Source organism: Penicillium alfredii, assembly GCF_028826965.1.
Source record: "Penicillium alfredii strain IBT 34128 chromosome Unknown utg000004l_segment0_segment0, whole genome shotgun sequence".
Classification (NCBI taxonomy): domain Eukaryota; kingdom Fungi; phylum Ascomycota; class Eurotiomycetes; order Eurotiales; family Aspergillaceae; genus Penicillium; species Penicillium alfredii.
Window position 1 is genome coordinate 1,395,891 of NW_026622701.1, and position 27,859 is coordinate 1,423,749.

General features: G+C 51.8%; 8 protein-coding genes across 8 annotated transcripts; 3 read left to right on the forward strand and 5 right to left on the reverse strand.

Annotated features, from left to right (window-relative positions):
• Window positions 1-210: 210 nt before the first annotated feature.
• Window positions 211-7,361, forward strand: NUU61_002183 (uncharacterized protein; the record flags this gene model as incomplete). The annotated part of the gene is made up of 6 exons (XM_056652765.1): window positions 211-650; window positions 712-760; window positions 816-1,203; window positions 1,265-3,658; window positions 3,756-3,793; window positions 6,240-7,361. The coding sequence occupies 6 exons, from the start codon at window positions 211-213 to the stop codon at window positions 7,359-7,361; spliced, it is 4,431 nt and encodes a 1,476-aa protein (XP_056513832.1).
• Window positions 7,362-8,436: 1,075 nt separating this feature from the next.
• On the reverse strand, window positions 8,437-9,976 carry NUU61_002184 (uncharacterized protein; the record flags this gene model as incomplete). The annotated part of the gene is made up of 3 exons (XM_056652766.1): window positions 8,437-8,708; window positions 8,846-9,303; window positions 9,381-9,976. The coding sequence occupies 3 exons, from the start codon at window positions 9,974-9,976 to the stop codon at window positions 8,437-8,439; spliced, it is 1,326 nt and encodes a 441-aa protein (XP_056513833.1).
• Window positions 9,977-10,088: 112 nt separating this feature from the next.
• Window positions 10,089-11,612, forward strand: NUU61_002185 (AP-2 complex subunit mu; the record flags this gene model as incomplete). The annotated part of the gene is made up of 3 exons (XM_056652767.1): window positions 10,089-10,425; window positions 10,512-11,511; window positions 11,606-11,612. The coding sequence occupies 3 exons, from the start codon at window positions 10,089-10,091 to the stop codon at window positions 11,610-11,612; spliced, it is 1,344 nt and encodes a 447-aa protein (XP_056513834.1).
• A 656-nt stretch (window positions 11,613-12,268) lies between these two features.
• NUU61_002186 (uncharacterized protein) lies at window positions 12,269-13,081 on the reverse strand (the record flags this gene model as incomplete). Its single annotated transcript, XM_056652768.1, has 1 exon — window positions 12,269-13,081. The coding sequence occupies one exon, from the start codon at window positions 13,079-13,081 to the stop codon at window positions 12,269-12,271; it is 813 nt and encodes a 270-aa protein (XP_056513835.1).
• A 4,007-nt stretch (window positions 13,082-17,088) lies between these two features.
• On the reverse strand, window positions 17,089-17,934 carry NUU61_002187 (uncharacterized protein; the record flags this gene model as incomplete). Its single annotated transcript, XM_056652769.1, has 1 exon — window positions 17,089-17,934. One exon carries the CDS (start codon window positions 17,932-17,934, stop codon window positions 17,089-17,091), a length of 846 nt encoding a protein of 281 aa, XP_056513836.1.
• A 254-nt stretch (window positions 17,935-18,188) lies between these two features.
• On the reverse strand, window positions 18,189-19,542 carry NUU61_002188 (FHA domain-containing serine/threonine-protein kinase; the record flags this gene model as incomplete). The annotated part of the gene is made up of 4 exons (XM_056652770.1): window positions 18,189-18,470; window positions 18,646-18,954; window positions 19,026-19,295; window positions 19,351-19,542. The coding sequence occupies 4 exons, from the start codon at window positions 19,540-19,542 to the stop codon at window positions 18,189-18,191; spliced, it is 1,053 nt and encodes a 350-aa protein (XP_056513837.1).
• Window positions 19,543-19,733: 191 nt separating this feature from the next.
• NUU61_002189 (putative C2H2 finger and ankyrin domain protein) lies at window positions 19,734-21,715 on the reverse strand (the record flags this gene model as incomplete). The annotated part of the gene is made up of 2 exons (XM_056652771.1): window positions 19,734-21,613; window positions 21,667-21,715. 2 exons carry the CDS (start codon window positions 21,713-21,715, stop codon window positions 19,734-19,736), a joined length of 1,929 nt encoding a protein of 642 aa, XP_056513838.1.
• Window positions 21,716-22,900: 1,185 nt separating this feature from the next.
• NUU61_002190 (ATP-binding cassette glutathione S-conjugate transporter YCF1) lies at window positions 22,901-27,840 on the forward strand (the record flags this gene model as incomplete). Its single annotated transcript, XM_056652772.1, has 6 exons — window positions 22,901-23,182; window positions 23,250-27,007; window positions 27,067-27,221; window positions 27,287-27,355; window positions 27,419-27,510; window positions 27,571-27,840. The coding sequence occupies 6 exons, from the start codon at window positions 22,901-22,903 to the stop codon at window positions 27,838-27,840; spliced, it is 4,626 nt and encodes a 1,541-aa protein (XP_056513839.1).
• Between the last annotated feature and the right edge of the window lie 19 nt (window positions 27,841-27,859).

Genomic DNA, 27,859 nt, shown 5'->3' on the forward strand with positions numbered 1-27,859 from the left:
TATCGATATCTACAGGGGCTATTTGGTTTGAATTTTGACTTTATCTATTTGGGTTTCTATTTTTTGAATTCTTGTCCAACATCCACTGGGCCCGATACGTGCTGGATATGTGAACGGCGTCTGGTATAGATCCTCGCCATTTGACCTGACCGTTTTTGCCTTGGGAAGATATTGGTCAATTGCAGTCCGCTGCCTGACAATATAACCAACATGCGGTGGTCTTCCTTGCTCACCTGGGCTCTGTTTCTCTTTTTCTTCGTGGGAGTATTCGGAGCTCCCGTCGCCGACTCGGGACAACGAGATATTGACACTGTGCCTACTCTCGAGCCGAGACAGCAATCGGATACGACATCGACAACAACAGATACCAGGTCCAACGCTGCGTCAACCACTACATCCAATGTCTCAACAGAAACAACGGCAGACAGCACGGTTTCGAACACTCACTCCGCGCCCTCTCCCTCAACGACCATTCCTTCGCTCGATGGATCAAGTGCGTCTTCTGATAAGGACCCGAAGAATGATACAAAGCCGAAATATTCGGGTGGTCTCCCTATTCAGCCGGAGATCACCCCGGCCTGGGGTGTCGGAGGTATCATACTGCTGCTACTCGGCGCGACTCTGGCCTTTATCGGCGTCCGCAAGAAATGGTATATGCCGTTTGCTTTAAAACACTCAATTGTTAATTGTACCGCTGACAATATCTGTTAGGGCTCATATATTCCTCTCGACCGCATTCCTTGCAGCCCTAGGAGTGACTGTGAGTGTCGGGCCATAACATCCAAAGCATTGTATGACTGACTTCCCAATCCCAGGTCCTGATTGTCTACGTGATGAATCCTCCAGTGAGCAACGCTGTTCAGGGCGGGTACCTGATAGCCGTCTTTTTCACCGGCGCCATCTTCGGCGGCCTGGCCCTGGTGTTCAAGGAAATCACCGAGGGGCTGGGATGTCTGCTGGGCGGATTCTGTCTCGGCATGTGGTTCCTGACACTGAGATCCGGTGGACTAGTCAGCAGCAGTGGCCCGAAAGTTGGGCTTATCGTGGCGTTCGCCGTGGGGTTCTATTGCTTGTCTTTCAGCCACTATACGCGCTCATATGGGTTGATTGCGTGCACCGCATTCTCAGGTGCGACTGCGCTTGTGCTTGGGATTGACTGCTACAGTAAAGCGGGACTAAAAGAGTTCTGGCTCTATATATGGGGTGAGTTTCTTTTCTTTTGGAATGGGATTGTGAGTATCGCCCATGTTGACATTTCCCTCAGACCTGAACGAGGACGTGTTCCCCTCAGACACCTACACCTACCCGGTCACACGCAACATCCGAGTCGAAATCGCCGTTATCATCATCGTCGCGGCTAGCGGGGTGATATCCCAACTGCGACTATGGAAGGTCATCAAGGAGCGCCGCGCAAAGGAGGAGAACTCGCGCAAAGAAGACGAGAAGAAGAACGACGAAGCCGAAGCCGAGGTTGGTCGCCAGCTCAAAGAAAAGAACGTCAAAGAGCGAGCCGAGTGGGAGAACGTGTACGGCCACGGCCACAGCGGCAAAACACCTTCCTTGTCTGAAACCGCCGTTGCGGAGGACTCGCGACGAGGATCTGATGGGTATGGCTCTTCCGACATCGAGAAGAGGGGCGAGTTCGAAATCAAAGAAATGACGAGCCCCGATGACTCTGTTGGGGCATCTGCCTACGAGACAAGCCAGGATTCTGGAAACCAAGATGTTCCTGACACCCCGGTTGCTGAGCAAGACGAACAGTATTGCGATGTCCAACCTTCGGATGATGGATCACAGCATTTGGAAGCAGAGATGCCGAGAGCGACCACACCCGTTCCAAGCAATACAGCTGGCCCGACGCATTTGCAAGATGATAGATCTGAGCATGGCGCTGTGTTCGGCTCAGAAGCCGGCGCATTGCGCTCAAGGTGCTTCTCAGACAATTCTTTGAAGCGGATGTCATGGCAAAACCGCGAAGGTGCAAATGTTACCGACTCACAGCACGAAGATACGTTGGCTGTACCAGAAGACACCAATTCGTCTGTCGCGGGCGTTGTGGATGAGCTGCACGATGTGAGCACCGGCTGCGCCAGTATCACACCCAGTGTCCATAATCAGACCAAAGACAACGATCGTGAAGAATCAGTTGATAATGAAGAATCACAAGAAGGCAAGAGTGCGCCGGAAGAAACCAAGCAGGCCGAGATCCCAGCACAGCCAGACCCTGAGGCCATCCCACAGACAGCTCAAGAGACGAGAAATGAGGCAAGCAGTCAAGCCGCTGAGAATGACCAGAGTCTCTCGCAAAGGAACAGCCATCATAGAAAGCCTGACAACGACACAGCACCTGAGAAGGAAAACGAAATTTCTGCTGGATTGAATCAACCGGCTGAAAGCGCACCAAAGAAGTCGGAAGACTTGGACGTCGAGGAACCCCGTTCGAAAGATGCAGTTCCCGACGCTGTAGATACAGCAGCCAAGAACAAATCCCTAACCAAGGACAACACACCAAAACAACTACCATCAGCTGTTGATGCAAAGAGCGGTGCTGAAAAAACTCAGGAACAGCAGCGTCCTTCCAAAGAAACGGAGAAAGAAACGGAGAGAAAAGAGAAGATGAGATTGGACACATCAACAGTCCAATCCATTCCCGAACAAACCTCGAGGATCATCCACTCATACCGCACAAATGAATGGGCCAAGAACCTGGCAGATGCAGAAACCCCGGATGCCGAGCCTATCTACTTGGAGAGTGAGCTACAGGATGACTCGGAAGACTTAACCGAAGCTCAAGAAGCCGCAACTCCAGTCGATATGGATCTTCTACTACAGACACCGTTTAATGCGCAACCACCGCCGGCTGTTAACCGACCAGAGTTCATGGACCAGAGCACAACAAGCCCGAAGATAACCCGGCGACACTCTGGTATTCCCTCGCCGGCACCATCAGCCGACGTACCTCGATCACGACCAAGGCGCAGTGCACAGAGTACCAACAAGGTCCAACCTCCACAAGCCCTATGTCGAACTTCGTCAGCCTCGAAGAAAGTACCGCATGTAGCACCTGGCCTATCGCTGCCAGAACAAGATGACGCCGCAGCGTCAACGCGCAGGAGGTCAGCACCGTTTCTGACCATTACCGCACCACAAGAAAGCAGTGAAAACACCAACTCGCCGCGATGGAGCGGCCCGCCGCCCCTGTTAGCAGTGCGAGAGAACATGGTGCGCAACCGGATGTCCTCAACATCCCTCCGATACGACCCCTGGACATCGCGCAACCAGTCGTGGCACTCCCTAGCCGAGCCATCCCCACTCACATCGCCAACACTCTTATCCATCCCTCAAGAACGGGACGAAGAGCAGGAAGAAACAAGTCAAAGCCAAGTTGACGACGATGAAGACGACATCCCACTTTCCAAACGCCGCGTCATGCTGCAGCGCCAGACCATCCACTCCCCATCCTCGACAACCATACAAAGCGTCGAGCCCATCCGGTCCCCGTCATCTGCGGACGCAGATTCAGGGCGCTCAGCCGCTGTCATGGCGGCCTGGCGCCACTCCGTGCGTGAGGATATCTCGCAACGGCGGGATCCGTTGGCTCTCAGCCCCCGACGCCGCTGGGGTCTCCGAGTTCTGAACGACCAAGGAGCTTGTGGGGGTCTGTACAGCAGATGCGTGATGCCTCGTCGGCGCAGCTGGGCAATGCCATTGCCGATGGCATGCAGCGGGGGAGTATGACTGATCTCCATCGGCAGGCGATGCGGCGGATGCAGGCTTCGGTGAATCGGAAGATGTAGGCGGTTGATTTGATACCCTTCTTTTCTTCTTCTTCTATGTTTCTTTTGAACGGCAGATGTTTATCTAATTCTTGATGTGACTGGACATAAAATCTGGAATTTTATAAAGGAACTATTGCTCTTGTTCTTGAGTCTCCACGAGACAAAAAGGTGAGATACAGCGATAGTATGTTTTAAAGCTGGCAACCAAATATTCATGCGAGGGTTGTGCAATGGAAAGGACTAGGGAGAACGAGTGTAGTATGTAGCCCCCAGCGAAGTATGTCGATGGCTTCTGGATATACCAGAGGCAGTACCACCACGCAGGGCATATTTCTCCAACACGGAGAATTTGTATATCAGAAACACTAGGGGTAAACAATGAAGCTACCGTCCTCAGCAGATGACTACGGAGGTACAGCATCCCCTAGCCCGAGAGGCGACAGTAAAGAACCGAGATGTCGGCCTGCCTTCATGGACTCGGGTTCAACTCTGAATAGGTCATGCTAGATCCGGTGAGGGTAGTGACAGTGATTGATATACGTGTCAGTTCAACGCAAAACGGTGTTGCACTTTATAAATTCTTGTAGTGACTGTTAAATTTAAGGATAATAAACTGATATAATAACCCTAAGAAACTACCGCTAATAACTAACAAAAAAAATAATAAATTAATCATATACAAGACCGGACATCTATATATAGACTTGGTCTACTTACCTCAGACCTTGGATTCAGCATGGAGCACAGGCACGTGTTACCAACTACTCCGGGCGAGCTGAGAGGGAAGAGAGACTACTATAGAGGGAGGTTGGAGATTTCGGGTCCTGTTTCTGGCTAGGCTGGTTGTATACAGTCAAGGGTACTCAGAGTGGCAAGACCCAGAGAAGACTTGGGTATGCAATGTACCGCGTGCCATTATGTAGTGGATTTGTGAAAGGAACAGGATCTCATCATGTTACATGCCACGCGATGCCCTAGACTCAATTCTTCAAGGATGTATTCGACAGGCTCTGTCGGTCCCATTTATCCTTGGAAAGGAGCGAACGGACTAATATAGCGACATGGCCGCTATTATTCCTGGTAGGTTTCGTCGGCTTGCCCGTCACTGGCGCCTGGAGAGAGGGAGAAGGAATCAACACTGCAATAGCCCTTTGCATTCTCTTCGGACGTTCGGTCTCTGGCTCGGCATATTCCTCGTTGGGGCGGGTCTGTTTGGATGGGAGTGATGGTGGTACCGATTGCTTGAATAGCTCATCCCATCGCTTTAGGTTATCAAACTTCGCCACTTCGTCGCAGGACCCCTAGACAATTAGGTCAAGGTACTCTCGGAATCCCTATCGCATTTTGGGGTTGTGATTGATGAAAATCGTCACCCACATCCCGACGGGCTCGGATGACGGCACACAAACACTTCCTGATCTGGCGGACGCCGAGAATGTCCATGCTTGTCCCGGCAACAATGAGGGCGTGAGAATAAGATTTGATATCAGCGTTGATGACTGAAGTGACGCCCTCTTGATCGGAGTTACGCTCGTTGTATAGAACGATTCGGGCCCTTTCTTGGGTCCTCGTCGCGAGCAAAGCAGTCAGGGCACGTAAGTGCTTCCAGTTGTGTGAATATTTCGGGATTCATGACTTCTGGCATACCACCCTGCTGATGCTACCGCGGAGTTGAATGATGATAGGCCAACTGCCATTGGGGACTGATAGGGATCTCATTGGCGAGCGGCGGCATCGCGGCATCAATTCCGTCGACATTCTGTGTGTAAAGGCGCTTAAAGCGACCCTCCTGGCCGAGACGCGCCAAAATGTGGTGGAAAGGGGTAGGATCCGCCTGAGCTCCAGCGTTCGAGAGGCCACCGCACCATCTCATGGAAAGACGCCGTCAGTTTCTCATCCTGTTAGACAGCTGCGTCGAAGGGAAGCTTGCCCGGCATACAGGTCAGTTTACAAACGTCATCGGCAAAGCCTCGGGCAGGTGAAACAAGGGGGATTGGATTCATCACAGTGAAACCACAAACGATTCATGCCTCGAGTCTGACCTGTCGGGCATAGACAGGCCCATAAAAGAGCCAATCTGCCTTGGATCTCATCATGGGGGTGATCGATCCGTAGTCCACTTTTGGGGGTCCATCGCCCGGGAAGGATTTCGCCTCAAATTTGCGCCGACAATTCAAGATCTGGGGTGCATTGGTTATTTTTTGTCTTTGTTTCCTCTCCAGCCCTTCGTTTTTCTCCTTCTTTCCCTTCGTTTCTTTGGTTTTTTTTCGTGGGTGGTACGCTCGTTGTGTGTGTGTAGCTTCAGGAGACTTTCTCCCCTCGATCTCCACCTCACCTCGCTCTCTTGGCTTTTCACCTCCCCCCCTTCTCAAAACGGCGTCCTTAACAACCCGACCCTGGCCTCTGACGAGGGAGGTTGGAGAAGAAAAGTCCCGCTGTCGCCCTTCTTCACGTGGCCAGTATTCCTTTGGGTTTCGTGCCACCAGCGCCCCCGTGGAGGCAACTGCGTCATTCGCTCGAGCACAGCGGCGGCAGTGTGCGCCCCTCGCCGGTCCAACATCGTTCCCTGCTCTCCTCCGACCGCCCGCTGTCCGACTCGCGAACCCCGTTAATCACGTCCCCCGGATCACTCCGATTGCCGTCCCACCGCCGCACCATTCAGACGAAAGCCTTCCCCTCGCCCAGCGAGACTCCCGCCCCCTCCTCAGTGTCCCCGAGAAACGACGGAGTCGACTAACACCGTCTCCCTCGAGCCTAGTGGTCGAGCGCAGTCAGGGGGAAACCGAGAGCGGGCGCACCAGTATCGCTCTGCCGCGTGGGCAGAGACGCAGTGAACCCTCGTTCCCCGCAGATATGGCTGCCGCCTTCGCCGGGAGTGCAGCGAGGGAAGTAGAGAACCTGCGGCCTCCCGAGGAGGTCCATTTGGCCCAGGATGGGAGTCGTCGCCGAGATGATGACCGACCCCGTCATGTCCAGTCACATACCTCCCTCCGTTCCCAATCCCAGATCGCATCCGTCCCATCGCACACGGGCCAGCCCCCTCCCGACATCGCCGAGGAGCTGGCCTGGGGCCCTGCCCATCCATGCTTCCCTCACCTCAATCCCCACGTACCGGTTGGCTCACAAGAGCACCATACAACGCGAGTGATTCGCATTAGACGCGACTGGATGATCAAGGGTGATTTGGCGCCTACGTTCTCGAATCTCTACCCGGAGATTCTGGATCCGCTCCTGTCAGAGCAAGAATTCCGTAAGGTGATTGCCACCGTGAACGATGGAATTGTCAAGGCTTTTGATCCATACAGTCTGCGGAACTGGTTTGATGGGGCAATGGGCCTTTTGACCGGCTGGGTGTGGGATGACCTGAATGCTCCTGGGGTGAAAAATCAGTTGCAACATGTGGAGAAATGGCTGGAGAACTGGAACCGCGAAGTGGGCGCCAAAGATGGCGTCTACATCTGGAGTTTGCGGCGCACGGCATACATGTCGCTGGATATCCAGATCCCCGACCCCAAGGTTGGCATTGTGCCCAGCGAGGGACCGTCCTTGCCAAACACCAGACCCAGCACAGGGGCTGGTTGAAGGTTCTCTATCGCCCTCTGTTGATCAAAACGCCATTGTCATTCGACATTTCCCCCTCTTGGCTGTATATTTTTGTAATATGTTGCGTGCATGATATCCCTCCCAGCGGTTTTCTTCCACCTCCAGCCTGTTGATACCTTAATATCCTGTCAGATTTATTGTTTTTTACTCACTGCTGGGGATTTGTCTACTATTTTCGGTTCCATTGTTATTCTATGGCTAGGGAATATTCCCGACGATACATACTTTCGGGCCATAGACGATCTTGTGATGGCCATTTCTTTGTGTTAATAGTTGGCCATATCCGGGCATTCCCTTCAGCTTGATGTCTAATAAGCAGATAGCTAGGCGATTTGACCTACAAAGGGCTTTCTGCTGCCAGCGATGATTCCCAATATTCATAAATCTATTTGACCTAAGATCAATGTCGAGATCTGGCGAATACTAACAACAAGGGAAGGAACAGGAAGCTTTAACTGAAAAAGCAGGTGAACCATACAATGCCATTGCGGACTATGGACGTGATAGTCGCATCGTTGATCCTCAAGTTGAGTTGAATGGATGAGATGAATTGCCAGGGGAAAACTCCCACCTGTGGCCCTTTCTCGGCTTTATTGTGTTAAGAAGGTAATCTATTATTGGCTCTTCGAAATGGCATCTATTGATTTATGTTCTAGTGTGGCAACAGATGCGAATACCTGAGCCTGATCTCTCCGAGCGGAGATAAGTGGAAACGGTATGGGTGTGCTTGGTAGCCCTAATTCTTCGAGACACGTAAGCCCTCGTGGCTTCCACTCGGATAGTTACGAGCCGAGATATGTTTAACCCCAAGGACTGGAGGTAGAATTATAGTTACGCTTACTTGGTAGATACCCAGATACCAAGGAATCGATATGTGAGTTTTTGGACAACTGTAAATGGCTCTATTTGATTCGAGAGAAGGATTTCTAGGATATTGAAACATGTTTGAACTTATTTAATACAGAGAATGATATAATTATAAACCTTCAATCCCATTTGGAAAGAATTTGCTGGCCATGGAACTTCCATGAGCAGCGGATCAAGTTCGAAGTCTTCAAGGCCCAGGATCGCATTTGTCCGCCCAGAAAGTATTCGACTGATTCACGAGGTTGGACTCAGGTTCCGCAATGCCCAACGGCTGGGTCTCAGCATCAGATGGCTCAGTCTCTGTTTGGATAAGTTTGCCCAGGGCCTTGGCATCTTGCTCCTTTCGTCGCTGGTGCAGCTTGACAAGTAAAACCGCCGTGCTGCGTGCCTCTCTCATGACCTCCGTATCATAGGAGGTAGCTACTTCACGTAGCGTCTGAAAAGCCTCCAGAAGTAGATCTATGATGAAAAATAGCTGCATAAAAATAGAAGATCCCCTTCATGTGAGTGTTGTAGCTATAAGTTTATGAAAATCAAATCCATCAAGCACAGAAGTCATGGCTATACGCATTCTCGCCGGGGGAAATAAGAACTACCAGACCACTGGGTTTTGCTCAATGTCCACTTCTTGTGGCCTGCAGCTCTCCCTGTCAGACAACCATACCAGTCTTCCGGGACACACAGGTCCAGCTTTGTCCAGTCGCGGCTAGCGGCAAGAGCCTCCCACGGGGCAAGAAAGATGTCGAGGTTCTTGTCAGTCATGGCATCGGGACAGACCTGCACCGGCTTCAGGCGCATCGTCAAGCGCAGCCGACAAACGTTGCGGAATGTGTGATGGAACAGCTCAAAAAAGGCTGGGTAGAACTTTGCCCACTCCCCGGTTATCTCTGGTGGGTTAGTGTGAGGGCCCCCAATGTGGATAGAAATGTCCATAGATGTAATAAGAGAAGTGTAGTCTGGCAGGAGGATTCTAGCCATGTGGAATGGAGTGTCGAGCTTATGGCGTGTCACAAAGATATTGGAGCCATAGAGGATTGGCAATGCTTCTTCGTATCTGTTGCATTGTGAGCTTTTTCTTTCTGTTCTTCTCTTTCGTTGCCATGAACATGGATATCGAAGGAATTGACTAACGCCATCTGACAACACGTTAACCAGTGGACTGCCACAATTTTTGTCCCGGGAGGTGCAGTGTTCCACTTGAACTTCCTGGCATCGTGGGCTTCGTCGCCGAAGTCGTTACAGGAATCTGAGTCATGATCTTCGATGAATGAATGGCCCCCCTCACACACGACGTGCCACCACTGCCAGGAACGTTTGCGATCTCTTGATTTCTTTTGTGGCCCAAATAATGGCGGCCACTTGAACGCATAGTCAATGTGTACGCGGCAACCACCCAGCAACTCGATGTAAATCAATCGCCGGATTTCTGGCGGGAGCTGGAAAAAGCGGCTCTGGTGTTGGGGGTTGCGTGGACTGTCAATCCTAAGCTGGCGCTGCTCTTCTGCTGGAATGGGTAGTTTGCTCTGGTTGAAGGGATCCCCGTTGATTTCGCAGGTGGAATCGGGGATCCCGATAGCACCGGGCTCGGAGGGCCGCGGAATATGCTCGTGTGTTTTCTCCCGTCTAAACCATTTAGTGATGAATCTCGTCATCTTTGCAGGTAAGCAATCGCCATAAATTCGTGTCGGGGAGAAATGCGCGTAGGAGGGAAGTGACAGTGTCGCCATGTGAGAGATGGTTCAGGCGGTGTCGATCCACTCTTCCCCCCCCCACATCTCCCTCCCCCCGTTCTCGAGCTTCTTGCACCTCCAAACCACATGAGCCCTCGATTCACCCACTATGCTCTCGGGCATCCTCATCTTCAACCAGAAGGGGGAGAACCTCATCTTCCGCGCATTCCGCAGTGATTGCCGCCCCCGCCTCGCCGATATCTTCCGCATCCAGGTCATCTCCAATCCGCAGGTGCGCTCGCCGATCCTGACCCTGGGCTCGACGACTTTCAGCCATGTCAAGCACGAGAATATCTATTTGGTAGCTGTGACTAAGAGTAATGCCAATGCCGCGCTGGTGTTTGAGTTCCTGTATCGGCTGGTGGTGCTGGGGAAGAGCTACTTCGGCAAATTGGACGAGGAAGCCGTAAAGAATAACTTTGTGCTGATCTACGAGTTGCTTGACGGTGAGTGCTGCCCTTGTTATGGCTCCGGATTAATCATTGAATTCGATTAAAGCCGAAGCTGACACTGCGGATCTTGTGATCGATAGAAATTCTGGACTTCGGCTACCCGCAAAACACCGAGACTGATACGCTGAAAATGTACATTACGACCGAGGGAGTCAAGTCGGCCATCGCCAATTCCCCGACAGATTCCAGTCGGATTACAATGCAGGCAACTGGAGCGCTCTCGTGGCGGCGGTCCGACATCAAGTACCGCAAAAACGAAGCATTCGTCGACGTGATCGAGGACGTCAACCTCTTGATGTCAGCAACCGGCACGGTACTCCGCGCCGATGTCAACGGACAGATTGTTATGCGGGCATATCTCACAGGCACACCAGAATGCAAGTTCGGACTCAATGACCGGCTCCTCCTGGACGGCGGCGAGCCGACCGGGCCAGGAGGTGGTCGTGGTGGCGGAGCATCAGGCGGCGGAATCGGGGCATCGAAAGCGACACGAGCCGCCGCCGGGTCCGTGACACTGGAAGACTGCCAGTTCCACCAGTGCGTTAAGCTGGGGCGGTTCGACGCAGACCGGATCATCTCGTTCGTGCCGCCGGACGGCGAGTTCGAGCTGATGCGATACCGGGCGACGGAGAACGTCAACCTGCCGTTCAAGGTGCACCCAATCGTGCGCGAGATCGGCACCACCAAGGTCGAGTACAGCGTCGCCATCAAGGCCAACTACAGCTCCAAGCTGTTCGCGACCAACGTCATCATCCGCATCCCCACCCCGCTCAACACCGCTAAAACCACCGAGCGCACCAGCCAGGGCCGCGCCAAGTATGAGCCCGAGCACAACAATATCGTCTGGAAGATTGCCCGCTTCTCGGGCCAGAGCGAGTATGTCCTCAACGCCGAGGCGACCCTCACCTCTATGACCCACCAGAAGGCCTGGAGCCGTCCCCCGCTCAGCCTGTCGTTTGGGCTGCTCATGTTTACCTCGTCCGGCTTGCTTGTGCGCTACCTCAAGGTCTTTGAGAAGAGTAATTATAGCTCTGTCAAGTGGGTGCGTTACATGACTCGTGCGGGGAGTTACGAGATCCGGTATGTTCTTTTTCTCTTTTTTTTTTTTGCCTTTCACTTTTCTTTTCTATATCTCCTATTTATATGTAATTTTCTGCTGATACTGACTCCTTAGGTTCTAAATGGTAGTTTCTGACTGGCTCATATCGAGGAAGACATATATCTGGTTGGATTCCTCTTTCATCTGTTATTCTTCGGCACAAAGGCTGGGTGTCTGGCGTTGGATGGGGCCCTCTACATATCCACGTACATACTATTTTGCAAAGCATTCAAGACACAGCAAGACTGATATCAAATAAGCTTAAGCTTCTTTACAATAAATACAAAAGTCATAGTGATCTAAATAAATGGTATCTTCTTGATAACTCGATATACAAGTACAGGATCAGTAGATAATAGTATATGGCCCAGAAAACAGTCGCACAAAAACAAGAAACGACAAGCATGTGCATGAATCAATCACACAAAGAGGAAACATAAGAATAAAAACATATAGTCCTCGATAAACAGGAACACAGATAGAGATAGAGATATTCACATAGCCCGATGCGAATCAACAGAAAGAAAAAAGCAGACCGCAAAACGAAAGACGGTGATTGAGTGCCGGCGAAGAAAACCAAGAAGCAACAATAAACAGAAATGAGATAATACATGGGGTGGGTTCTTGCAGCACGGAATCAGGTCGGCCAAGCAGTCACTTGCACGAGATCATATAATACACGAATCGGTGAAAGGAAAGAGAAAAATAGAGAATAAAAAAGAAAAAAAAAAAAAGAGATCATTGTCCACGGCGCAGCCCGACGCGACCTTCGCCAACGAGAGTATTCCATCGGTGTCCCACTTGCGAGTGGCTCCGACGGCCCATCTGGCGGGCACAGTCATCCCACTCTTGTTGGGAAAGACGGAATTTCTCGAGGACCACCTCGATCAGGTGTTGGTCTTCTTCGGCAGTCCAGTTGAGTGCGGGTGAGGGGCCAGCAGGCTCGTCTGATTCTTCGATAGAGGGCAGAGGGGCGTCGGGGTCGATGCGCGGACTGGAGGGGTGGTTGCGCGGATGGATGGGACGTTGTGCAGGAGACGGTGGAGACTGGGTGATGGGTGGCGAGTGGAGGGAATAGAAATCTGTCGAGGAGAGGCCGAGAGGCAGGTCATAAGGGACGTGCCGGCGGCGTTTGGGGGTAGAAACCCGGCGACCGAGATCTGCGTCGCTGTCGTCGTCGGACTCATCGCGTCGCCGCTTGTTGGCGCCTCGCGCGGGCGCTGATGGTGGGGGAGGGGGAGTGTGGGCTGTGGTAGTGGGAGCAGGAGTTTGTCGAGGAGAAGCAGGACGAGCGACTTTGCGCAGCCGTGGTGAGCGACGCGGGGGCTGGATGGGGAGGGGGCTCTGGAGGCGTTGGGGTTTAACGGATCGGCGCGATGAGGGCGCTGGTGATCCATTCAACAGTGACTGGAGAGCGCGACAGGTGCCGAGCAGGCCATTGCCTGTTGTAGAAGATCTTCTGTCGGAGGGGGGAGGAGTCGCAAAGAGGCGACTAGGGGTGAAGCGAGACGACCGGCGCACATCGCAGGGGAGGGCAGATGGGAGCAACATCTTTGCGCAGAGAAGTATTGTCTGCGCGTATCGAAGACGGCAGTGGTTGAATGATTGGCTGGGGGTTGTGTGGGCGAAAAGCGAGCGAAAGTCGAGTTGGTCAAGGTTGCGCGAATTTGTGCGCAGTGCGCGATTGCGCCGGAGGCGGTTGAGATGCGCGACGATGGAGTTGAGAGATTGAAAACGAGTGGAGGCAACTATGGTCGAAATGCGCTCTGATTTGCACCGCTTCCGAGGGGATGCGATGGGGTGGTTGTTGTTGATGGGTGTTGGCGAGAGTTGTTTAGGGGGAAAAGAGCGAAGAGTCGGCGGGGGGGAACCAGCCGACAAAAGAAATTTGGCGCAAACGGTCAAGCGAACATCACCCGAAACGTCCCTCCACTTGTTTCTTTCCTTCTCTTTCGTTTGATATAAAGACAAGAGAACTGAAAGAAAGTAGAATAAAAATAAGAATAAAAATAAATTAGAAAAGAGATCAAAGAGAATGTTTTTTTTTTCAAACGAATGAAGTCATCGGATGTCAACCGGCAAAGGACTGAGATCAATTAGAGGGATTACAATGTTTTCCTCGGCCCTGCGCCCTCTCTCATTTTCTATTATACCTACACTCCCTTTTCCAGGCTGATTCCAAGTCCCTCCTCCTTCTTTTTCTTCTTCTTCTGCTCGTGGTCCCAGTGAAACACACAAAGGAGGCCCATGCAAGGACATTGCAGAAGGGGGGGACCCCCACGAGGCCCCTGAGACACCAAGATCGACGTGCGACATTTACTCATTACACTTCCTAATGCGGTTGACCTGTGGGCCCTCTCTACGGCCCCAATATACATGATGTATGATTTTCTTTCAGTTGCCCGAGGGACCATCTCACTGCAGGTGTGGCTACCTCGAGTGTGCTGCAGACAAAGACCTATATCCTATATCACCACCGAGGCGACGACCAACGAACCACGAACAAAAAGAAAAGGACATCCGAGCACTCCCCGAAGGTTTCCGGTCAAAGTGTGTTGCCACTGGCCCCCCCGGGCGACCCGGCTGGTTTTATGATGCGATTCAAGTAGGGCCCAACCTGCCCTTCTTCCTGCCATTCTTCTTGCCCTTTGCCCAGGAGTTTTGGTCCCTACCCATACCAGCCCTCTCACAGGATATCCAGTATCCGGTGTTGAGTCCTGCCTTTCTGTTCAGCCTTTGGTTTTGGCTGATTTTCTTGAATGTGAATCCTGAATCCTTCGGCCTCCAAGGTTTACGCGACGCGTACGCGTTACGCGACGCGACAGCCAATCAGCGGCGGGGAAGTTTCTGTCGATGCTTATGTCATTGTTTTCCTAAATAGGCAGGTGGTTTCTATATCAATTCATGGATTGTATACATGGATTGTTAGATGTGTAGTACAATAGACACTGAATGAACAAGGATCTATTCAGTTTCTGTCCATCTCCTAGGGCAACTACTATTCTTGCACCTCATCAGCCACTATTACTCCTCCAATGCCCCCCTTGCTTCTTGCAGACCTGGTTACCCCGGTGAACACTACTAGTTTCCTTTCTTTACTCTTCGGATGAGAGTGGAGAGTGCCAAATCCCCGATGCACGCAACGGGCCGTCGATAGATGCAGCAGCTTAACCACATTGAATCTAGCATGGTCGGCACTTAGGAATAATGTCTAAATCCAATATCTAACTACAAAATGATATTCCCTTCTTCAACCTCCCTCTCAGAACCCATCGGCCTCACCTATTCTCTCCTCTTTGATCCCTTCAGGGTTTTCAAAGGGATCTGGTCCCATCCACAACTGCGGCTGAACCACACGCCCCTCAGCTCTTTGTGAAAGTAACCCCTCGGTACTCGGGATCATTCCCCGATGGAAATCCAATCTCACGCAAGGGATACACAAAGCCGATGCAACCATTGTGCTTTCACAGCCCTCTATAGGCCCCTTCAAGGTTAGCCTTCAAGGAACTAAGTGAGCCAAGGGCAACGGGGATGCACAACACACCCGAGTCATCGTGGCAGACGCAGCCCTTTGTCGTGTGGGTTTGCGAGGGCTTGTTCCCTCCTCCAAGGGCAGACTGTGCAAACCCTCTGCCCCTGCAAGTACCCCTGCAAGAAACCTCATGCAAGACATATATCCCCATCCTACCCACAACGGCCACTAACGTCGATCATCTCCACATCCTCGATAACCGTCATGCACAGATGTGGCTGGGTCCTGCGTTGCCCCTCCAACCGTGCCCCGCGAGGGCTAAGACTCCTGTATAGGTTGGACCAGTGTGAATACAGGGTCTCACCTATCTTCGTCTTTCTTTTTTGACTCACAGTATTGTTTCTATATAGATGCACGACGTTCTTGGCATCAAATGTCTTTCCCTCCTTGTCCGGTTTGGCTCCACCTATACACCACGATATCCACATTCTTTGACCGCAGAGAGTGTGATCATTGGCTTGATACTGTCCAAAGGCTGCCACTATTGCTTGATCCTTGATTTCATTGGCAATGCCTTTGGTAGATGTGTTTTTGTCATGGACTCGGCGCTATTGCCGACACCGAGTTGCATCGTTGATATCTTTCTGAGACACAGCCAGTGAACTACGTCTTCAGGAAGACCCCCTATAGCAACACAATGTTTGGGCAAAAGCCGCAGATTCTTCAGGCCCGCAGATGTCTTTGCCAACACTCACTATGGCAAAAAAATATTGAACTCGAGTGAGTCCTAGGATGTCTATACCCGGCCATACGCTCCATCAAGCATCTGCTCATTGGCCTCCCAAGTGAAACCGTGGGCACCACACCCACTTGATCAACACCATCTCCCCCCCCACTCTGAGCTCCTTCTCCTGTCTGAGCTCTCAGGAGGGTGCTCGGCCCATCCCACCCCTTGGTCACCCGACAATCGCACTGCCCCTGCTCAGTGCCCACTGGACCGGTCCTAGACATCTAGGGACCGACACAGCCCACTATAGCCAGGATCTGTCAAAGGACCCAGTACTACGCAGCCAATCCATGCTCTCCTTCCCCCTCCTCTTTCGTTGCTTATCCAGGGCAATGTCTTCCACTCGCCCTCCTGTGCCACTGTGGGTAGTTGCATCACGAACTATTACCTGGGTGGCGACCCCCTGGGAAAGGGAAGAGGGGGGAGATGTCATTCCCTTTTTTGCTCTACCATTCACTGCTATGGAAGTCTCTGGATTCAACCGATGGAGTGATTTCAGGATGAGTCTATACCCACAAGATTCTATCCCTCTCGCTTCTTGATCTCATTAGTTCATTGCCCCCTTTCCAACTTGATCTTTGGGCACTGGTCACCTAAAACCTTGCGGCAATGATGATAGTTTTCCAGGGGCGATAATTGGCCTCGACTCGTACGACGGCTTTCCGTCATGGTGGAGACATGTTTCACTCCTTTCCAGCTGACAGAGATGCCAGCCCAGCTGCCTAGTCCGAGATTGTGCTGGCCCATGTCTCCTGGATCTTGTGGCAACGAACGAGTTAACTTGTCTTTGGTCTTGTACCTGCTCAACTCACACGTAATGGGGTTATGGGCCTACATGGTTCCTATGCAGACTGCATCCCAAGATCTTGCTGCACGATGGCTTGCATGTATCTCGTGGACTTCCAGCCTAGCCTCTCATTCAGCTCTACTTGCATATTACTTGCATGCAGCAAAGCTAGTCTTTATTCTCCAGCCATGTTTACATGTACACAAACTATACCCTGCATCGACACGACAGATGTAAAAATCTATGATTATCTCAAGAATGCAGGTACCCTATTTCAAAGATTCCATCAATGCTTCTACCGAGATAACCATATTGAAGAAAGTATACCCAGCTGTCACAATTGCATAATAATATCCCGCCATTTCGTTTTGAAAAAGGAAAGAAAACAGAAAAAATCCCCTTATTAAAAAGAAATCCAGCCTTCCTTCGATTTCGTCCTTCGTATCCCCATCAAATCAAGTTAAGCTGTTTCCTGAAATCCCGACGTGTCGAACAAATCCCCGCAGAGTCTGCTACAGCAACTCCTTCAGCAGATCAATCTCTTTGCCGTAAATTCGTCGCTGTCGTTTGCCAGTAACCGGGTTCTGCACTTCCTCATAGACCTCGTCCTCTTCCACACTCGGGTCTCTAGCAGCTCGAATTCTTTTGAACGGTTTCTCGGCTACAGGTCGAGTCACAGTCAGGCTTTTGGGAGAGAGAATAGGTGGCTGCTGGACTGTGCTCATGTCGGGAAGAGATACTTGGGCGAAGGCAAGAGATGTCTCTCGACGAATTCTCTTGAAAAAGATTTGACGATTCACGCAGGTGCTGGTGTCATTTGTTGCACTGGCAGCCGGCTGGTGTGGAACAGGTTTTGAGTTGGAATGGGCCAGATCAGATCCCTTGTCTCTGGATTCTGATTGCTGCAGAAGTCTCTGTGGTCTCTGGCTCTGACTCCATTTGTCATTCTTCACAGCTCGAGGTCCGAAATTCCGGATGGTTATTTTCTCATGCTTCAACACCCCATGCGGTGGACGCAAAGCATTCGAGGGCGTGGAAAGCTTCGATGAGATGGTCTTGTGCGTTTGAGACTCGCCATAGGAAGACTCTGATATGTGATCAATCGATGCACCCTGAGAAAAGTCCTCGAGCTTGTGAACAGTGCCAGACACCGAAGACAGATACCTGCCAGCACCACGAATATAATTGGAGAGGTCGACAATCACTGGCTCCTCATGAGAGCTCAGTCTCGGCTTCCAATCCTTGATAGATCGGTGATACAGCTCCTCAAACTCGCGTTGATGCGTTGGGTTCTTGAACCACTCATGATCCAGCGCCTGCTTGACATCCAGCCGCTTGCTCTCGTCTGTAACCAGCATCTTGTGCAAGAAGTCTTTAGCGCAAGAGCCTATATGGAGTCTCGTCAGCTCACGCTCAAGCTCTGTAAGAGCAGTCGCCATAGAACTCTGCTGTTCTTCAAACGGTGTACAGCCGGTCACCACAACGGCAGTGACGCAGCCCAATGACCATAGATCAACGGCTTTAGTGTAGCCTCGTCGATTCGATGAGTTTACCTCCCCTTTTACAGAAATCAATCCATGTTAAATTCTGAGCCCAGAAGAAATATGGCCACTTACGGTGCGCAGTATTCCATGGTGCCAACTATGGTCGACATGCGCTGGGCAGGCAGATTCACCAGTCGGGCACATCCAAAGTCTGTGAGAACAACTCTGCCTCCATCCGCAAGCGAGGTCATGAGAATGTTGTCTGGCTTCAAATCTCGATGCACGATGTTTTGGTCATGCAGATATTCCAGTGCAAACAGGATCTGGTGAATGATCATGGCCGCTGCGTCGTCCTCGAGTCTTCCTCCTTTGTAACTGATGAAGGAGAAGAGGTCACCTGCAGTCACGAGCTCTTGAAACAGATAGCTGTGGGATATGTATCAGACATGGCACACTATCTTTCCTTGAATGATTGATCACTGACATCGTGTTGCTTGAGCGAATGACCTTTTCGACGCTGATAATGTTTGGCTGCGGATCTCAGCTGGATGCAATGCAATGCTTGTCCGTGACCAATAAACTTACATGAGAAAGTTTCGCCAGAATTAATGCCTCTCGCTGGTAGAGTTCGGTTCGGTTGCAAATGGCTGTCTCTTGAAGACTGTCTCTACGTAATGCAACGACATCTTTCGGTGTGGATTTAGCACGGCCTGCGAAGAATTTGGACTTTTGCTCTTCGTCCATGTGTGCAATGGCTTTGGCTTTCAGGGATTGAAGATCAACAATCTTGCAAGCCAACTGCTGGCCACTCTCCCTCTTGAAGGCCATATGGACACGTCCATAGGCGCCAGAGCCTAAGAGGCGCTGGGTAATTACATAGCGGTCCTTGAATTCCTGGCACAAAATCAAAATTAGTTTCTAATAACCAGAAAAGCATATTCCAAACAGATCCTATATATACTTACTTGCATCTCGATGCGCTGCAGGTAGCTCATTCGATTTTCTTCTGAGTAGCCAGCCGAGCGAAACCGAAGGTAAACACCCGCTGTGACTCGGAGGACATCGCCATCGCTGAGCAGGAAACTGCCATTGGCTTTGCCCATCGGGTACTCATTCCACAATGTCCCATTCATGGACAGGTCCTGGGCATACACCAAGGGTGGAACCTCCTGCGGGTTTTCCTGGTCAAACAGGATGGAGTAGATACGGAGGTGCTTGTTGGACACGAAAGGATTCTGGATGACATATTGGCTGAACCAGAACAGTCCAGGGTTAGCTGAGGCAATCAACATGCATATTCTCTATATCAAACTTGAAGTACCAGTTTTTCTTATCTCGTCCGATGTAGACTTCGTCGCTGCTATAGACATCCAGTGGGTCGCTGGCCTTGCGGGTATCGGGGTCCCATCGGACCAGTGTACCCACCAGGCATTTGGCACCCGATGCTGAGAGTGATGGAGAGGACCAAGGCATGTGGGCCATTGCCAGTGCAGAATTGATGATACGAAGAGTGTAAATGAAGCAAAGTGGAAGATGGGAGAAATGATGGATGCGAACACCCAGAACATGTGACCGTTCCGACTCTATGTGCTTTCTACCATATACACAACACCATGGAAAACCGCATCACTCCTGTACAAAATTCAAGCTCAGGATAGCTGCAAAGAAAGAACTCAATGGCCCTGCATTCGCCGAAAGCGCTCTTCAGCAGCCCTTGCTCGGCGTTCTCGTTCCAGTCGCATTCTCATCTCTGGGGTCATACCCCGAGTTTCCTCATCGCGTTTCTCCGCTGCAGTCTTCTCCACAGCCCCCAGTGTCCGACCACCAGACTTGGTGAATTTTTGCTGGGTAGCCCTCTCGACATCTTCTCGCTTCAAGCGATCCATTCCGGCCTTGCGTCGATTTGTCTCCTCATCTTCGGCGGTCTTTCGCTCTCGCTCAGCCCGACTCTCGGCATCAGATTTAGAGACTGCCGATGGAACCTTGGCTGCATTCCAGTCCCATTTCGATCCGCCCAGTTCGTGACGAGCGACGCGAAAAGCATCGCGGGTGGCTCGATCGCCTGCGATCTCGAACGGGGTCTTGCCTTCGCTGTTGACTGCAGTCGGATCTGATCCGGCTCGAGTGAGAAGCGCTGTGACAACAGCTGATGAGTTCAGGTTTGCGGCCAAATGGAGGGGAGTAGGGCAGCGAAAGTTCTGTGGCGAGTCGGTCGGCTGGAAGGTGAAAGAGGAGGAGATGGAGTTGTTCGATAGGTAGGACATCAGGGCAGGTACTTTGGAGCGGCGAATCATGGCTTGGATCTGAGTGGTGTGTAACAGCGCCGCCTCTTCTTCCTTGGACATTTTCGGCTTCTGGGGTTGCGGCCGAGGCGTGGGTGGCTTTGACACTTCCTCGCGTTTCTTGGCTTCTGCGGCAGCTAGCGCAGCCTCATCTACCTCGCTCACCTTCACGCGGGTCAGCTCCTTGAAGCACCGCATGAGCTCGGCCTGCGTCGCCCGACGAGTGCTGAAGGGAAATCCTCTCAGTCGGGGATCATTCGACCGGAGGACTTGCCCATCGTATTGACCAAAGAGAATTCTTCGATTTGTCTTTCCCGCGGCGCGAATGAACAAGAGCTCGGCAGTATCAATTTCTTTCCGCCAGTCGGCCAGCAGTTCTCGAATATCCTTCTCTAGCTCGGCTTCATTGTAGCGTCGCAGGCTCGACCCCGCCGAGTGAGCAGCACCTCGAGAAGCGTCGCTGGCAGACTGTGAGCCACCCTGCTTTCGTCGGGTCGTGTATCGGTGGAATGTCTTGTGTGCAATGACCCTGGCCTGTCTCTCCTCGACGCCTCCCTGTTTCCGATGAATCTCGGGCGCCAACGACACTAGCATTGCTGCGAAATGGCCACCGCCGATCATACACATGAACATGTGAGGGTTAGAAGTATTGGGAGCTTGTGGAGAGCTCGCGTTATCTGTGCGCACATTGACGGCTGCCAGCTGCTTTCTTCGTAAAGAATCAACCAGGTGACCGAGCTCATCTTGTTCGACATTGGAGAAGATCGCCCTATAGATACCCAGGGATTTGTTGGATGGCAAGCTTGAGCTCGACAGCCAGAAAACCGGATGCTTTGGTGAGCCCCGTTTCACTGTCGTCGCTTCTTCGTTCGTCTGAGATAGCTTGGCCTGCTTTTTCAGCAGGGCCGTCAGCGTTGTATCCGCGCCGGCGTCGGTCTCTTCATCTTCTGACTCCGATGACTCCGACCCTGATATAGATTCATCCAGCTCTCCGACTGCTTTCGAAAATTGGACTTCATCGAGGGTGGCATTCCCGCGCAATTGGGCCTTGAGGTTATACCGGTGGTGGTCTGATCGGACGTGACTGCGCTGCTCCTGCACGTTCTGGTAGGGGACCTTGCACAGAGAGCATGATGTAGAATTTGCGATCGCTAGCTCTTGTACTGTACTTTCAGGGTCTTCCGGGGTGGGCTCGGAGTCGGGTTCAGCAGGGACTTGATTTGTGGTTTTTGGCGCAAGCGTCGCGAGAAGCTCTGGTGGAAGATCATATACTGTCGCTGGTCAGCTGGGACAGTCTTGATTTCTGAGAAGATCAAGAACCCACCATAGAGAGGTCTCTTCAAGAGCTCCTCTATCCGAGCCGATTCCACCATGTTGCCTTCTACTCGCAGAAAGGTATGTTAAAAGCGCGCAATCCCAGTGCCCCACCAATGACGCCGATAGGCAGATTCTGACCGCCTCGGGAAGGTGAGCTTTTTTGATGACTTCTGTGTCGGCTTGTTTTCCTTTTTAAATGTTACCAATGGGTAGATATTCTAACTGATATTGAGTCACACGAATTCTGGAGGCCTTGCATAGCCATTTTTCATTCCTCCATGAGTATAAGAATTTTCAGGCTGTGCTGGAACACGCCCATAAACTATGACTAAATCGGCCTCCGATTTGGGCCTGACTCATAGTGGGTAATGTTGGAGGCTTTGAACTCGAACACCATCCCGCCAGTCGCGAGGCTCTGATCCTTCGATTTCCTGCAGGTAATCATGTCCCTTTTTCTCCTATTCTTTTTCTCTTTTAGAATGGCTACTTGGAGTACACGTGACTTGGTGGTACATCTGCGGTTACGTCATTGTGTTTGTTGATGTTCACCTGCGCAGTTCATAGCCCAAAAGAAGGAAAAGGAGAATATATTCTATATTTGTTGTGGGGTTTTGTTAGTATTATGAATCTACATTTCTTGGTTTCTATGGTGCAATATAATGTAGTTTGATAATTGGCCTTGATGTCCTGGCCAGCAGATATATATTGCCTGGACTGATCCAGAGAAATACCTACAGGGACCCGGCAACGAACTATTCCACAAGGCCTACGCACCCAGAATTTTAGTTCAAAGATTGTACACAAAACAGCAACAGCAGAGCCAATAAGAAGCTTGCTAATTGCAATTTGTTCAACCCACCATCCGTCGAAAATCCCCGGGCCTCGGGCTTAAATTATTAATCAAGGCTTATCGCCGACAGACGTAATGTCAGGTGACCAAGTCGCAATGTCCCATGCCGTGGACTCGGGAGATTCAAGCAGAGCCATGAAACTAGGAGCCAGAAATACAGTAAATCCAAGCATAAAAAAAAGGCTCTGTAAGAATAACGTATTTCTCGTTATCAAGGGATTTCCCTTTTGCCTATTTGCGGTAAACAGCCCCGACGCCGCAAGTGGAGCTCGGAACGGCTTTTAGTAAGCATCCTGCGAGCTCTCGACCCGAAGGCCTTTTCTTTCTCTTCATCCTTGCTTGTCTGCACAAAAGAAAGGAAATACGGGGGGTGCCGTTGCTTGTTCGGAAAATGCTGGATGGCCATTCCCAGGAGGTGCTCGGGGGCACGGGATCCCTGTTGCATTCTCGCCCCGGATCGCCATTCGACGCCCGACAGCCCTTCTGCAGTGATGTCGAGGGCTGGGGCCCGATCAGCTCATCCCGATTCGATTTGACACCATGCTTCTTGGATGTGATTGTGGCGGTGGTGGCCGTTTGGGGCACGCTGGCGGGTGTCGCTGCACTGTGGCTTTTGCTGAAGAAGCGCATCCCGTCGCCTGTCTCGAAGAACTGGCACTTCTACGCCAAGTTGGTCAGTACATTCCAGATCCCCTCTCCACATGGCGCGGCCGTGTTTCTGACCGGTCGTCGACGTATAGGTCGTGCTCGCCGCTCTGATTTTTGTCTCTGGCCTGCAAGCAGCTCTTCAGGTCGAGTCGCAACCCCAAACTTTCTGGGCCGACTTTCGCTTCTGGTCGTCGATCTCGACAATTGTCTCGCTTGGTGTGATATATATGGTGCAGTATTTCGAACACTGGCGAAGTCGGCAGCCTAATGGGGTCGTACTTTTCTACTGGCTCTTTTTCAATATTGCATATGCCGTCAAGCTGCGGTCACTCGTCGCGCGACAGGAATACCTGCATCGACCCCCTTACTTTGTTTGTGTCAACGTGAGCTTGGGTCTTGCGCTGTTGGAGTTCGTGCTGGAATACTTCGTGCCGAAGAAGCAGAGTGCCTACGATGCATTGGGCGATGAAGATGAATGCCCCTACAATTATGCGGATATTTTCTCCGTCCTCACTTTCAGCTGGATGACTCCGATGATGAAGTTCGGATACAATAATTTCCTGACGCAAGATGATCTGTGGAATCTTCGCCGCCGCGACACTACTCGAGTCACGTATGACGATCTGCGAGAGGCATGGGAGGAACAGCTTGAGAAGAAGAAACCGTCCCTCTGGATGGCACTTTTCAAGGCTTTTGGAGGGCCCTACCTTCGGGGTGCCATCATTAAATCGGGCAGTGACATGCTTGCCTTTGTTCAACCGCAGCTCCTGCGTCTTCTGATCGCCTTCATCGATTCGTACCGAAGCCCGGATCCCCAGCCCATCATCAGAGGCGTTGCCATCGCCCTGGCCATGTTCGTTGTCTCGGTCTGCCAGACTAGCTGTCTCCATCAATATTTCCAGCGAGCCTTCGATACTGGCATGCGAGTCAAATCAGCCCTGACTGCCCTGATCTACGCAAAATCATTGCGATTGTCGAGCGAAGGACGCGCGGCCAAGACCACTGGTGATATTGTCAACCACATGGCTGTTGACCAACAACGGCTGTCTGATTTGACTCAATTCGGCACTCAGCTAATTTCTGCTCCATTCCAAATCACTCTGTGCATGGTGTCTCTCTACCAGCTTGTTGGTGCCAGCATGTTTGCCGGTGTGGGAGTGATGATCCTGATGATCCCATTGAATGGTGTGATTGCACGGATGATGAAGACGCTGCAGATCTCCCAGATGAAGAACAAAGACTCGAGGACCCGATTGATGACCGAGATTCTGAACAACATTAAGAGCATTAAGCTCTATGCTTGGAACACTGCCTTTATGAACAAGCTCAGTCATATCCGGAATGACCTGGAATTGAACACGCTTCGGAAAATTGGGGCCACGCAATCCATTGCGAACTTCACCTGGATGTCCACTCCTTTCCTTGTGTCTTGCTCGACATTTTCCGTCTTCGTTCTGACAAGTGACCGCCCATTGACCACGGAAATTGTTTTCCCTGCGTTGACTCTCTTTAACCTGCTCACCTTCCCGCTTTCGATTCTCCCCATGGTGATCACTTCGGTCATTGAATCTTCTGTGGCGGTGCAACGATTGATGGCCTACTTCACCGCAGAGGAACTCCAAACTGATGCCGTCCGATTCGAAGACCCCGTGGAACATACGGGTGATGAGTCCGTGCGTGTGCATGATGCCTCGTTTACATGGAACCGCTACACCCAAACAACTGTTCTGAAGAACATCGACCTTAGCGCTCGCAAGGGTGAACTCAGTTGCATCGTTGGCCGGGTCGGGTCGGGCAAGTCTTCGCTGCTCCAAGCCTTGCTAGGCGATCTTTGGAAAACCCAGGGAGAGGTGGTTGTGCGTGGACGCGTCGCATATGTTGCACAAGCGCCGTGGGTGATGAACGCTAGCGTCCGGGAAAATATTGTCTTTGGGCATCGATGGGATCCCGCCTTCTACGATCTCACTGTTGAAGCTTGTGCTCTACTCGATGACTTCAAGAACCTGCCCGATGGTGATCAGACTGAAGTTGGCGAACGCGGAATCTCTCTGTCAGGAGGACAAAAGGCACGATTGACCCTTGCCCGTGCGGTCTACGCCCGAGCAGATATCTACCTTCTGGATGATGTTCTCTCGGCCGTGGACCAGCATGTCGGGCGCCACATTATCAACAAGGTGCTTGGGCGGTCTGGTATTCTTAACGGCAAGACACGCATTCTCGCGACCAACGCAATCACAGTTCTCAAGGAGGCTGATTTCATTGGCCTGCTGCGTGATAAAACTATCATCGAAAAGGGCACTTACGAGCAACTGCTAGCCATGAAGGGCGAAATTGCCAACCTTGTCCGCACAACCCTGGCTGAATCAGACGACGAAGGCGCTGTTAGTGGATCCGAGAATGGTCTCGCCAGCCCTGACAGCTCCGACACAACAGCCGTCGTCGAGCAAGGAGACGACAGCACAGACAGCGAAGAGGTAGAACAACCTGGCTCTCTTGTCCCCATTAAGTCGGCTAGCAAACCCCAGAGAAAAACCAGCACTGTCACTCTGCGTCGTGCTAGCACCGCAAGCTGGCAAGGGCCAAGACGCAAACTGGGAGATGAAGAGAATATGCTCAAGAGCAAGCAAACGCAGGAAACCTCGCAGCAGGGCAAAGTCAAGTGGAGTGTATATGGTGAATATGCAAAGAACAGCAACATCGGTGCAGTCACCTTTTATCTGCTTGCTCTTGTGGCCTCGCAAACCGCCCAGGTGCTCGGCAACTTCTGGTTGAAAAGCTGGACCGAGTCAAACGAAGCACATGGATCTAACGCTAGCACGGGCAAGTTTATCGGGATTTACCTGGCGTTTGGTCTGGGCTCGTCTGTCCTGGTCATCCTCCAGAACCTGATCCTGTGGATCTTCTGCTCGATCGAGGCTTCTCGGAAACTGCATGAGCGAATGGCATTTGCCATCTTCCGCTCCCCCATGAGCTTTTTTGAAACCACACCGTCTGGCCGGATTTTGAACCGTTTCTCCAGTGATGTCTACCGTGTTGACGAGGTATTGGCTCGCACGTTCAATATGCTCTTTGCCAACTCTGCCCGTGCGGTGTTTACTATGGTTGTCATTGCAGCTTCGACTCCAGCTTTCATGCTGCTGGTCATCCCGCTGAGTTATGTCTACCTCAGCTACCAAAAGTACTACCTGAGGACTTCCCGTGAGTTGAAGCGCCTCGACAGCGTCACTCGAAGCCCAATCTACGCCCATTTCCAGGAGTCTTTGGGAGGAATCTCAACTATCCGAGCCTACCGACAAGAGAACCGGTTCGCACTTGAGAATGAATGGCGTATGGATGCCAATCTTCGAGCCTACTTCCCGTCAATCAGTGCCAACCGCTGGCTGGCCGTCCGTCTCGAGTTCATCGGTTCAATTATCATTCTGGCGTCTGCAGGGCTCGCTATCGTGTCAGTCGCGACTGGAAGTGGTCTCTCGGCCGGCATGGTCGGGCTGGCCATGTCCTATGCTCTTCAGATCACTCAGTCTTTGAACTGGATCGTTCGTCAGACCGTGGAGGTGGAGACCAACATTGTGTCTGTTGAGCGGGTGCTCGAGTACGCCAACCTGCCCAGCGAGGCACCTGAGGTGATTTTCAAGCGTCGTCCTGCTATCGGCTGGCCGGCTCAAGGTGCTGTTTCCTTCAAGGACTATAGCACTCGTTACCGTGCGGGGCTCGATCTGGTGCTGAAGGATGTCAGCCTTGATATCAAGCCCCGCGAAAAGATTGGTGTCGTTGGCCGGACAGGTGCTGGAAAGAGTTCACTTACCTTGGCTCTCTTCCGGATCATCGAGGCTGCTAGTGGCAACATCAGGTAAGGCAGACTACATGCCAAGATTTTGTTTTGTCTACTGTGTGCTAATTTGACTACAGCATTGACGGGCTCGATGTGTCGACCATTGGCTTGTTTGACCTGCGTGGCCGTCTCGCCATTATTCCTCAGGATCCTGCCATGTTCGAAGGTACCCTGCGTGATAACCTGGACCCCCGGCATGTCCACGACGATACCGAACTTTGGAGTGTTCTAGGTTTGTCAATCTCAGCTACCTCTATCTGGCTTGGACAACATGACTGATTGAAATCTAAAATCTAGACCACGCAAAATTGAAGGAACATGTCTCTCAAATGGAGGGCCAGCTGGACGCGGAGATTCAAGAGGGAGGTTAGTGAATAGTTCAACAAGAACTTACCTCAGGCATCAATATCTGACACAAAACGATAACAGGATCGAACCTGAGCCAAGGCCAGCGTCAGCTGGTATCCCTCGCGCGGGCATTGCTAACGCCCAGCAACATACTTGTCCTGGACGAGGCCACAGTGAGCACCCCCTTACCCCCTTTTCCATTTTCCTATCTAGGCAAGAACGTTAGCTGACAGCAGCGAACTAGGCCGCGGTTGACGTGGAGACGGACGCGCTGCTCCAGCGGACCCTGCGCGCAGCATCATCTCCAAGATCGTACCATCATCACGATCGCGCACCGAATCAACACGATCATTGACTCGGATCGAATTGTCGTGCTAGACAAGGGTCGAGTGGCGGAATTCGACACGCCAGCGGAGCTGATCAAGCGAGGTGGCAGATTCTTCCAGCTCGCTAAGGAGGCTGGCCTGCTTGACAATGACGGCGCCGTCGCCTCCTCTCAATAGCATAAAAGCCAATCGGCTG